Source organism: Chelonia mydas, chromosome 22, assembly GCF_015237465.2.
Source record: "Chelonia mydas isolate rCheMyd1 chromosome 22, rCheMyd1.pri.v2, whole genome shotgun sequence".
In the NCBI taxonomy this organism is placed as follows: Eukaryota; Metazoa; Chordata; order Testudines; family Cheloniidae; genus Chelonia; species Chelonia mydas.
In genome coordinates this window covers 2,842,501-2,854,581 of record NC_051262.2, presented here as the reverse complement: position 1 = coordinate 2,854,581, position 12,081 = coordinate 2,842,501, and the positions used below count along the sequence as shown (strand labels likewise).

The 12,081-nt window shown below is 54.4% G+C and overlaps 1 protein-coding gene across 2 annotated transcripts in view; it reads right to left on the bottom strand.

Moving 5' to 3' along the window:
* Positions 1-672: 672 nt before the first annotated feature.
* Positions 673-12,081, bottom strand: part of SIAE (sialic acid acetylesterase) — a 37,511-nt gene continuing 26,102 nt past the window's right edge. For both annotated transcript variants that reach the window (XM_037882486.2, XM_007066384.4), the window contains exons 4-11: positions 9,873-10,048; positions 9,341-9,479; positions 7,668-7,851; positions 6,221-6,330; positions 6,002-6,135; positions 4,348-4,502; positions 3,098-3,293; positions 673-2,624 (exon numbers count right to left, since the gene is read on the bottom strand). In XM_037882486.2, the coding sequence (XP_037738414.1) occupies positions 2,391-2,624; positions 3,098-3,293; positions 4,348-4,502; positions 6,002-6,135; positions 6,221-6,330; positions 7,668-7,851; positions 9,341-9,479; positions 9,873-10,048 (1,328 nt within the window). In that variant the 3' untranslated portion in view covers positions 673-2,390. The remainder of the gene's footprint in view (positions 2,625-3,097; positions 3,294-4,347; positions 4,503-6,001; positions 6,136-6,220; positions 6,331-7,667; positions 7,852-9,340; positions 9,480-9,872; positions 10,049-12,081) is intronic.

Below are 12,081 nucleotides of genomic sequence, written 5' to 3'. Positions count from 1 at the left end.
TTCTGTTTGCGAACCTAGAGAATAAAATGGCAGTACTGGGGTCAGCGCTTGGTGGGGAAGAGACAGAACCGTTGAGTGACATGTAGCTTCTTGTATCTAGCCTGGTGGACGTTGCTCTTAAAGTCACAGAATCCAGCAGGGCCAAGGGCTGGTGGGTAAGGCACTAGACCGGGACTCAGGAGAGCTGGGTCCAAGGCCTGGCACAGACACCCTGAGTGACTGTGGACACTACATGGGGCCAGATTTCCAGAATAGTTCAGCTCCCGTTGATGCCCCTAAGTAAGTGGGTAGTTTCCCAAGAGTTGTATGTGCTGGCCGCTGACCAGTGGAGAAGGTGGCCCTTAATCTCTGTGCCCCAGTTCTCCAGCTATAAAATAAGGATGATACTTTCTTCCCCCATTGGTCTGCTTCTCTGCTTAGATTGGAAGCTTGTTGGACCGAGGCTGTCTTTCTGTGAGCGTGCATAGTGTCCAACACCAGGGGGTGCTGCTCTCGGCTGGGACCTCTCCACCTCACTGCAATGCAAAGAACTAATATTCGCTTTCACCCAAGTCAGTGGAAATGCTGTCCCCAAAAGACCTGCATGTACAAGCTCTGGATATAACCAGCTCAAAAGAGCCAGCGAGAAAAGGAATCATCCGTAAGGAAATAAGAGATCAACTGTTACAAAAGCACAGTCAACTCCAACCCTTTATTATTTGTAGTTTTCATAATTTACAGGAAGAGAAACATCACTCCAGACAAGAGGTGAGCAAACTACGGCCCGCGGGCCACATCCAGGACGGTCCTGCGGTCTTGTCAGGGGGCAGGGGTGTGGATAGGAGGTGGGGCAGTCAGGGAGCGGGGGGGGGGGAAAGGGGGGGTCAGGGGAGGCACAGCCTTCCCTACCCGGCCCTCCATACAGTTTTGCAACCTTAATGTGGCCAAAAAGTTTGCCCACCCCTGCACTAGACAAAGGCACAGAATTTATTTCATAATAGAATTAACTTTAATCATTACACAGGAATCCCTAGTTAAAGAGGAGGAAAAGTATACATCTTAATCAAACCTCCCAGTCCAGAAACCCTCCATCTAGAGGGGCTGTTAATTACACTACAGACTGACAACTCAGAAGAATACAGAAGCGGAGTAAATAAGGCTTTCCACATCATCTTCCGTGACACGAACACGTGGTTCTGCTCTGTAAAATCACTGCATCTTAGCCCCTTCAAACCCAGCTGACATCGGAACAGAAATATTCTCAGCTTGTTCGCAGAGCCGAGGCAACCCAGCGCTGAGCACGAGCTGCTGCCTGTCCTTGTGGAAGGGCAGCCGCTCGCTCCCCAAGGTGCGAGGCAGTGGCAGAGGGGGCGTGAGGACTAGCTCTAGCCTGGGGCAGCTATTTTACTGGTGCTGAAGGAGAGAGCCCAGCATGAGCTCCCTGGAGTTTACCGTGCTTCATTTCACTGGTCAGCAGAGCACATCGGAGGTGGCGTCAGGGACACAAACAGATCCTCCCAGTGCCACTGGGCAAAGCAGAACCGCTGTTCGGTCCAATGGAATCTAGACCTGGCTTGAGCACAAGCAACAGAATATTGCACCCTGCAGCCCCAAGCGAGCCATCAGCCTTTGCAGCTGCCCACCGGACCCATTGGTGCAGATGCCACTGTGCCTCGGGGGTCACAACAGAGTGCCAAATTCAGGACAAACTGCTAAGAAGTAGGGCAGACCCCCCCCCCCCCAAAACTAGGGTTGCTGGGCGTTCCGGTCGAAAAGGGACCCTGGCAGCTCCAGTCAGCAGTGCTGACCGAGCCGCTAAAAGTCCAGTCAGAGGCACAGAGGGGCTAAGGCAGGCTCCCTCCCTGCCCTGGCTCCATGTGGCTCCTGGAAGCGGCCAGCACGTCCGGCTCCTAGGCACAGGGGCCATGGGGCTCCGCACACTGCCCCTGCCCCGAGTGCTGGCTTCGCAGCTCCCTTTGGCTGGGAACCGTGGCCAATGGGAAGTGCAGGGGCGGCACCTGCAGGCGCAGGCAGTGCACAGAGCCACCTAGTCACCCCTGCGCCAAGGAGCTGGACGTGCCAGCTGCTTCCTGGAACCCACTAACCCATGTTAGTCTATATCCGCAAAAGGAAAAGGAGGACTTGTGGCACCTTCGAGACTAACCAATTTATTTGAGCACAAGCTTTCGTGAGCTTTTCGTGACACATCCGATGAAGTGAGCTGGAGCTCACGAAAGCTGATGCTCAAATAAATTGGTTAGTCTCGAAGGTGCCACAAGTCCTCCTGTTCTTTTTGTGAAATTTAAGATTTAAAAAATCCTGTGAGCATGAAATTTACCAAAATGGAGCATGAATTTGCTCAGGCCCTGGCTGTGTGCCTACAGCCGCCTAGCCGTTGGTCCAGCCTGTTCCTAATGCAGAGAGTCGATAAGAAAGGGAGGTGCTGGCAGCAGGTGCTTGTTGTAAATGGGACACTGTTTGTATTCACACGGCCACTCTGCCCACGCATAGCGCAGGCGGGTGGCAGCGTCCCAGCATCCAGGGCCGGACAGTGTCACTGTGTGGGAAGATGCAGACAGCATGGGTGCTGGAAGCCACTGGCACGGCTCCTGAGCCAGGAGCTGGGGCCCGTGAGAGCAGCACACCTGCCAGAAGAAGCGCAGACCAGTCACGTGACCTTGCTCGGCAGCACGGGGCTGTAGCTCTGTTGTTTTCGGGCTTGGGCGGCTGCGGCGCTGCGCTCTGGGGTGGAGATTGCAGGGCTGCTCTGCAGTGTGGCTGCTCAGGGCCCCACGCACCTCCCAGCTCAGCCTCGTCTCCCCCTCGGACAGCAGGGGAACGCAGCTCTCCCCACTTCTACAGCAGGAGAGGCAGCATTTGCTAGATCGCTCCTCTAGCCCTGGGCTCTGTCCACTGCAAACTTTTATTTCGACAGCTAGCCAGCATGCGGTGAGAGCTGCCTGCCCTGCTGACATCTGGCCAGCCATTCCAGCTGATGGTGCTGGAGGGGTCACGTGCCCCACGGACACCACTCAGGCTAGCCCAGTAGGAGTGCAGCCCCTCTGCCCCGGGCTCTTGCCTTGAGCCATGCCGGGACCTCCACGCACATGCTCCTCACCTCAAAGATGCGGTCGTGCATTAGAAGCAGCTGGAGTTCCTGGCCATACGTGACGTTAATGAGGCCCCTGGCTCCATCCACCACGACTTTTGTAGGATATGGGCCTTGGAAGACCAGGTCTTTCTCTCCATATGCCACAGCTCGGGCTCCCAGGTGCAGCCGATATGCCACGGTCTGTTTATCCCGGGGGTGAATGCTGCCAAAAGGGAAGCACGGGGGAAATGATGGGGAGAGGGCAGGGAGCCACTTCCCAGTGGTGCAGCCAAAGGCAGTGGCTCCTGAAACTCCACCTCTGCCAGCAGAGGGTGCCGTGTAGCTCCAGGGTGCCCTCACCCCACCCCAGCAGCAAAGAGCTTCGTCTAACCACAGGATGAGTCAACGGGACCCTGCAGAGAGCAGCAGCTGGCTGGGGAGGTTGATGGGGGAGCAGGTGCCGGAGGGAGCAGGTCTGCCAGGGAGGGGGTCTGACTGAGACAGCAGCCAACCCTGGAGGTAAAGAAGTCAGCCGTGGAAGGGGAGGGCATGAAGACAAAGGGAGGCAGTCTAGTTCCGGGGGCAGGGAAAGGACTCCTGGGCAGACCCCCCCTACCCCCCCTGCACTGAATGGAAAGGGGGCACCCATCTGAAGAGACCAAGCTATCGAACAGATCCCAGCTCAGCTCCCCAGGCTGCTCTGGGGGGCAACGGGACCCAAAGATCTGGCACCAGGCTCTGCGGTGCTGTCTGTCACCCCTTCCATGTACGCCGAGTACACCGACGCTGCATGCACCTGTGTGCGAAACACACCTGGACCGGCCTCTCCACAAAGCCCTCTGTCCAATCGCGGTGGGCTGGTCGCTGGCTCCGAGCGCCTGCCCCCAGTACCTGTGTCCTTTACTGGCTATCACAGCAGTGCACCCAAGCCCGCTGTGCCGCCCGGTACTTGACAGGGCTAGCGACCTATACATCTCCCCGCTTCTCACAGGCGGGGAAGAACTCAGCGGGATGCAGCTGGGGAAAGCACAGTGAACAGATTGGGAGGCCAGTGACAGGGGGGTGGGGAGCGGCCCTGGAGCACTGTGCGTTAGGGGATTTCTTCTCCCCTTTCGGCACTCCCTGTCCTCCTCCTCTCTCCCGGCCCTGCCCCATTCTCCTCCCAGCTTCAGCCCCGCCCCTCAGGCGTGCGGAAAGGCCCTGTCACCTCCAGGCCAGGCGCTACAGAACGTCCCCTGGGCGCACTGCAGGCTGCTGTGCAGGGAGTGGGCGGTTACCTGCCGTAGGGCGAGAGCTCGTCGCACAGATCCACTGCCACGGCCATGAAGGTGTTGGGCATTCTCTTGTTGGGCGCATAGCCGTAGTCAGCGGTCTGGTGCCACCGAATGCGGGGGAAACGGTCATCCCAGTCCTGGCGGCGGAACGTGGATAGCTGCAAAGACAGGGAGAGCTGAGAAAGAGCTGATCCCCCACCGGGGCCAAAGCCCCCCAGCCAGCCCTGCTTCCCAGTGTCCCACACACCAACCCGCCCCAGCAGAGGGCGGCCCAGGAGGCCCTGACTTGCGCCAGCAGCCCTGTACTAACTCCCCATGTGGAGAGTGGAGCTTCTGCTCCACCCCAGACCATGAGACATGGGGGCTAGGTGACGCCCCAGCCAGGCAGAGCGGGGTCACCATGGCATAGAGCAGCAGTTCTCAATCAGGGGTCTGGTTTCAGGGGGCCCACCAAGCAGGGCCAGCATCAGACTCACTAGCGCCCAGGGCAGAAAGCCGACTCCCCACCGCCCTGAGGCTCAAGCCGAAGCCTGAGCTTTGCAGGGCCCCAGGCAATTGCCCTGCTTGTTACCCCCAGGGGCTTTTATACAGGGGGGCTGGAACAATGGGTACAGCGGGGGGGGGGGGGCCTGAGAGCCACTGAACCAAACTGTAAACCCTGCATAGGACGGAAACCACTTCAAGCCAGGGGGTGCTGCTGTACCCACAGCTCCCCTAGTCCCAGCACCTTCGCTTTTATAGGCAGAACAACCGTTGCGGCACAGGGGGGCCGTGGAGTCTTTATAGCATGCGGGGGGCTCAGAAAGAAACAGGTTGAGACCCCCGGGCACAGAGGGTGGCAGGCAGGCGGAGGAGGTGTGGTGGGCTGGGACAGACGGGGGGTGACCGATGGGAAGGGCGCTGGGCGAGGCCCATCGGCAGGACTGCGGGCAGGGCACTAACTCGAAGGTCACCTGGACTCTCTCACTTCGTCCCCTCACGCCCTTTCCCTCCGCAGCCCTGCTGGGCTCAGTCCTTCTCCTCAGAGTGTGCCTCTGACACTCCTCCACCCCAGCACTCGCCTCTTTCCTCCCCTTCCCTGCCAGTCCTCGTCCTCCACCCATATGTTCCCTCTTTCCTCCTCCTCCCCAACTCACCTGAAGCCAGGAGAGTCTGGGGGTGAGGCAGAGGAGGGGACAGAGCAGGGGTGGCGTCTCTTCCCCCTTTCCCCTCCCAGTGCGTCAAGAGGGGAAGTGACAGGGTCTGAGATGTGGGGGGCCCTGTCTTCCCCCATCCCCGTTCTGCTGTGAGATAGAGACAGAAGCAGAGGAGCCAGCAGGGCAAAGACCCCAGCCAGAATGGGGACAGGCAGCAGTGCCTGACTGCGCCCCAGGGGCAAGAGGGTATATCATCCCTTCAGCACAACTCACTCTCCCCCTACAAAGCCTCTGTGCCGGGACTTGGGGTCTATGGCAAAACCACTCCTGGGTCCATTAGTGTCAAGGAGTCAGCAGGAAAATTGTGATCAAACTGACTCAGCCCGGCCCTCCCTGCCGGTCCAGCACAGCACCAGGGAATGCTCTGCAGTGAAGTGAAAGAAACGAGCAGCAAGCAGGAGCTGGATCTGAGCAGCAATTACTGTCTCCATGGCGCGGTCAGTACCCTGGCTACCACTCACCTGAACAAACCCGAAGGGGAAGAGCGGCTGCGTTTGCCCATCAGACCCGGCGTGGAAGGCCTTGCGCCAGTCCGCGATGAGAGCCGGGAATGTGCAGTTGTACAGATCTGTGTTTATGAAGGCGTTTGTTTCACCTGCACTGAGCACATGGGACAAGTGAGAGCTGGGTCCAGCACCCAAAGTGGCATGGCTGGTGCTGTGATACGCTGCCAGACTTACCCTGGTACCAGATAACGCCCGCGAGGGACATGTTGAGGAGCGGGTGGATCATCGCATTCCAGAGTACAGAGGGCGTGTTAGGGCCAGAAAGCAGCGTGGGAAGAAGGAACCTACGACACGAGACAAGCACTGATTGGTGGGGGGCAGCGGCTCATGCCACACAAGGTGACCGGCTGACTCCAGGTGGCATTGATCCCCTAAGTTGGGCAATCACTGGACCTGTTCCTCGGGGACTGGATACACAGGACCAGAGGAGGTGAACCGTTTGGGGTCAGACTGACAGAGCTAAAAGCACTGGAAAAAGACGAGCTCAGCCCGAGGGAGATGCGCTGGAAAAACAGCCTCTAGGGAAGGGGTTAAATGGTCACTAACGAGATGCAGTTACCAACTCCATCTGGGGTTATTCCAGCACGTCCCCGCCCCAGCCCTACCTGTGTCATTGCCCTAGCTGTGTCACACTCCCCCCAGGGCAGAAAGCTGCCAAGCTCTGTACCAACCCACAGGGGAGGCTTTTCAGAGTGGAAAGTCAGGGCTTGAATTACTCCGGCACAGAATGAAATCGGGTTCAGGCTGGCCCAGCAAGGGCTGGAGGCAGTGGCCAGGGAAGCTTCAGGGGAGTGGGAGCAGTTCATTCAGATGGAATGGGTACGGAGTGGGCACTGAAGCGGGAAGGCATATACTTAGGGCCCTACCAAATTCAAATTCACAGTCCATTTTGGTCAATTTCATGGCCAAGGTTTTTTTAAAATTAGTCAGTTTCACAGTTTCAGATGTTTACATCCGAAATTTTCATGTTGTTGTAACTGAGGGGGTCCTGACCCAAAAGGTGGTCATGGGATTGCCACCCTCCCTTCTGCCCTGCAGCTGGCAGGCGCACTGCTTTCAGTGGGCAGCCAGAGAGGAAGGCTGCTGGCCAGGCACCCAGTTCTAAAGCCAGCACCACCACCACCAGCAATGCTGAAGTGAGGGTCGCAGGCTATGGGGAAGGGGTGGGCTACTATATGTCATAGAATCATAGAATCTCAGGGTTGGAAGGGACCTCAGGAGGTCATCTAGTCCAACCCCCTGCTCAAAGCAGGACCAACCCCAACTAAATCATTCCAGCCAGGGCTTTGTCAGGCTTCTCGTTCACTGTAGTCCCCAGGTCCGTTTCTGTCCAGTTTTCCTGGCAGTCTCCCGCCCCGGTGGGAGGCTGACAGCTGGAGCTGCAGAGCTTCTTGCAGCTGGGGGAGGTTCCTGGAGATGGCTCAGACCTGCCCTGGGAGTGGCCCCTGCAAGGGAGGAGGAAGTCTGGTCCTTGTCCTTCCCCATCCCCAGCCAGGACTAGCAGCTGGAACCTGTGCAGGGTAGGAGCCCCCAGCTGGGTGCCAGATTTCATGGGAGAGATCAGATTTCACAGTCCATGACGTGTTTTTCACAGCCCTGAACTTGCTCTCAATGTCCTCACCGTCTGGCGTCGCCTTTGAGCCCGCACTCCCGCAGCGCCCTTCCTGAGGACCAGGCCTCAATGCAAGTCCCTCCCCAGGAGGACTCCACCAATCCTATGGGGTACCGGAGCATCTCATACAAGTGACGGCCAAACAGCCAACACACAGCTGAGAAGTAGCTGAAGTTCCCGTGACCCAAGTTTTCTGTTCAGGAAAAAGAGAATCGAGAGGCAAATATCAGAAAACTGCAGGCGATGCAAACATCGGGGGGGCTGCCAGAGGCAGAGTTGCAAGTGCTGGGGGACACCCCCCCGCCGAGGAAATCCACCCTGTGGGAGGGCCAGTGCAAGGAGAGCGCCCACCTGGCCAGTCTCCTGTCTGATCCAGAGGAGCGGTTCCAAGGGGAGGGGAAGTGTTAGGCTGAATATCAGGGAAGCCTTCCAGAAATGGGCACCTCTCAAGAGACGGGAGAGATTCCCGTGAGAAGTACCTTGCATAATGACAGGTTTCAGAGTAGCAGCCGTTTTAGTCTGTATTCGCAAAAAAAACAGGAGGACTTGTGGCACCTTAGAGGACTAACAAATTTATTTGAGCATAAGTTGCATCTGACGTAGGTGAGCTGTAGCTCACAAAAGCTGATGCTCAAATAAATTTGTTAGTCTCTAAGTTGCCACAAGTCCTCCTGTTCTTTTTCCGTTAGAAGTAGACACTGTAAAACATGCTGGAGAGAACAGCGTGCATTGATCCCGGGGGCTGCCTGGAGAGAACACTGCTGCTCCCTACACCGGCTTCCCACCCATTTCAAGGTCTCGGTCCTTATCTTCAAGGCACGCAATGGCCGAGGCCCAGCGTATCTAAGAGCCCCGAAGTCCAGGATGAAGGTGTGGTTGACAACTCCATTCCTCAGGCACAATGAACTTTGAACAAGGAACTTTCTAGCACCATGGTAAAGCTGGTCTGTCCAGGAGACAGAGCTTTCTCGGGGGCTGGGTCCAGACTCTGGACTTAACTCCCTCAGGACCATCACAAACCTCCCCACCTTCCACTCCAAGGGCCAGGTACATTCTCCAACCAGTCATTGCTAAGACACAGAGCAGCATGGCCACGTACAAACAACAACAAAACCACTCCCAAAGCAAATGGCTGCACTGCATGCACAATCCTGCCCTGGGAGAGGATGAGAGAAAGAATCAGCTGCTCTTGACTGTTGCTAAATGTACAACTGGAAGGCGCTCAGATACTTGTGAGGGTGGGAGAAGAACCTATAATAGAGTGACCAGATAGCAAGTGTGAAAAATTGGGAAAGGGGTGGGGGATAACAGACACCTACATAAGACAATGCCCCAAATATCAAGACTGTCCCTATAAAATCTGGACATCTGAACATCCCTAACCTATACACACTAGAACAAGCATGCTAGAAATCAGAGCTGGAAGAGAACACCTACAGGATTTTAAATTTATATATAGGGTTTGCTCTCTTTTGCTTCTTTATGCTGGATGAAGAAGGCCTGAAAGGTTCTTTCTGCTTGTTTTTTTACCTTAGCTACAGGCATCTGGTCTCGCCTGGTTAAACAACAGGGTTCTTGAAAGTCTCAGAGAACGTGTGTTGACCTTCTTGCCTCTACAGTAGGCTTTGGAGTTAAACAGGTTCTTTTTAAGGGGGATTTGTACAGACCCACTTTGTACTCACCAGCTGTCGGTATAGACCACTCCAAGTCAATCTTAGCCAGGTCCTGCAATTCCACTTCAGACTGAATAAGAGCGGCCGTGAACACACGGATATATGGATAGAGAGATGCCTCGGAGAGCTCCTTACTGGCATTGATTATCTAGGAAACAGGCAGGGTGGTGAATCATCATGGCCTTTCCCACAGCAGTCCTGGCTGCTAACTGTGTGGTTAACATACAGTCTGCAGACCTGAAACCCTGCAGCTCCCAGTGACAAATACTCTGGAGGGTGAGGTCACTTAGGAGTGCAAGAGGGCTGGGAAGTTGCGGAAGCTCCAGCCACCATGGGAGAGATTTAAAACTAGACTGGACAAAACACTAGGAAAACTGAACTGGATTTCTATGATTCCTTGTAGCTCACTGAGCAGGCTTAATGTCTGACACGGACAGATCAAAAGGGAACAACTTTCTTTTCCTTTGGAGATAGTTACCAGGCCTGTCCCAACCCCTGCAAAGGCTGATGCCTCATTACCTACTGGAGGACTGGAGATTACCTGGGAAACTGTCATCTCCATGTTACTTTGCCCACTGCAAAGCCAGACGTCTCCAAAGTAGATATCCCGCAGCGTCAGATTCTTTGGCTCTTCCCTAGAATGCTGCTCTGCCATCACACTATAAGGGCCACCATGGTCCATAGGAGCCAGTACAACTTTCCAGGTCTCCGAGTGCTCTGAAACATGAAGCAAGGGACCCTGACTTGATAGCAGCAAGCACAGATCCCTGATTGGTATCAATCCAGCGAAACAAACAGAGGTTTTTATTAAATGAAAAGGGACATTTCATATTATGGTGCTTTAATAGGGCTAATTGTACAAAGCAGAAAACAATTATGAGCCAAAGCAGCTGGGAGGAAGAATTTAATTAGAAAAATATGTGCAATAATTAGGAATCATTTAAGAACATCTTACTCGATGCCCCAAAAGCCACAATCCCACAAATGAGGAAGAAGGCTGGGCCCATTAAAAAACCAAACAGGTTTAGAGGGGAAGTGAAGACAACTATAAAAACTAAAAAAAAAACATATAACAAATAGAAGAAAGGTGAAGTTGAGAATAATTAATATAAATCAGAAGTTAGGAATTGCAGAAAATTGATAAGGGAAGCAAATGGACGCAAGCAGACATCTATGGCCAGCAGCGTCAAGGAGAAAAAGAAGGAGTTTTTAAAACGTATTAGGAACAAAAAAAATCCTGACAATGGTATTGGTCCATTACTAGATGGAAATGGTAGAATTATCAGTGACAATGCTGGAAAGACAGAAGTGGTCAATAAAGAGTTCCTTTCTGTATTTGGTGGGGAAAACAGATGATATAATGTAAGGCTGTTCAGCCCATCACTAAGACAAACAAGTTTGTTTACATTTACGGGAGATAATGCTGCCCTCTCTTGTTTACTATTTCACCTGAAAATGAGAACAGGCGTTCGCGTGGCACTTCTGTAGCCGGCACCGCAAGGTCTTTACATGCCAGATACACTAAATATTCATATGCCCCTTCGTGCTTCGGCCAACATTCCAGAGGACATGCTTCCGTGCTGATAATGCTTGTTAAAAAAATAACATGTTAATTAAATTTTGACTGAACTCCTTGGGGGACAATTGTATGTCTCCTGCTCCGTTTTACCCGCATTCTGCCATGTATTTCATATTATAGCAACCTTGGATGATGACCCAGAACACGTTCGTTTTAAGAACACTTTCACGGCAGATTTGACAAAACACAAACATTGTACCAGTGTGAGATTTCTAAAGATAGCTTCAGCACTCAACCCAAGGTTTAAGAATCAGAAGTGCCTTCCAAAATTGGAGAGGGACAAGGTGTGGAGCATGCTGTGACGGGGTGTACCAGCCCCGCACTGGGCTGCCAAGGGCGGACCAATCATTGTGGGCCCAGGAGGCCACGCCCCCTCTTCCCTGATGCATATGCTCCAAGCGGAGAACTCAGATAAAAGGAGGCAGCCCAGGCCAGTCAAGGGGAGGCGGGGGCGAAGGAGGAAGGGAGTACACTGCTGGCTCCTCCAGAGTTACCTGCAGTGCCCCTGGTGGTAAAGCCTGGGGACCGGGACTACCCACCAGACGACCCGCCAGCTGCGGAGACCGCCGTGGAAGCCGAACCACTGCCCGCTGAGGACGTTGCCTAAACTACGCCCCAGCCCCGAGGGCTGTGAGGCCTATAGACTGATTGCTCGCTTGCCTTACCCCGCCCCGGGGTTGCAGCCTGCTTGCTGCTTCGCCCTGCCCAAGGGGCTAATTCCACAGACTGTTTGATTTTTTGGCGGCTCAGAATCCAAGGATTACCTGTTTAGGTGACCCCGTGCGGGGGGCCGGGCCACAGTTGACAGAAATCACGCACAGGGAAGCCCACGACCGAGTGGCAGAGTGGGCCACCCCCATACTGGACTGACAGGGTATAAAGAGCTTCTATATCCTGCTTTGGATCATTATCGAGCAGAACCTGTCATCAGCATGGTTGTCACCAGCATCACCTCTGGAATGGTGGTTGAAATATGAAGGGACATATGAATCTTTAGCGCATCTGGCACGTAAATATCTTGCAATGCCAGCTATAACAGTGCCATTTGAAAGCCTGTTCTCACTTTCAGGTGACATCGTAAACAAAACACGGGCAGCATTATCTCCTGCAAGTGTAAACAAACTTGTTTGTCTGAGCGATTGGCTGAATAAGAAGTAGGACTGAGTGGACA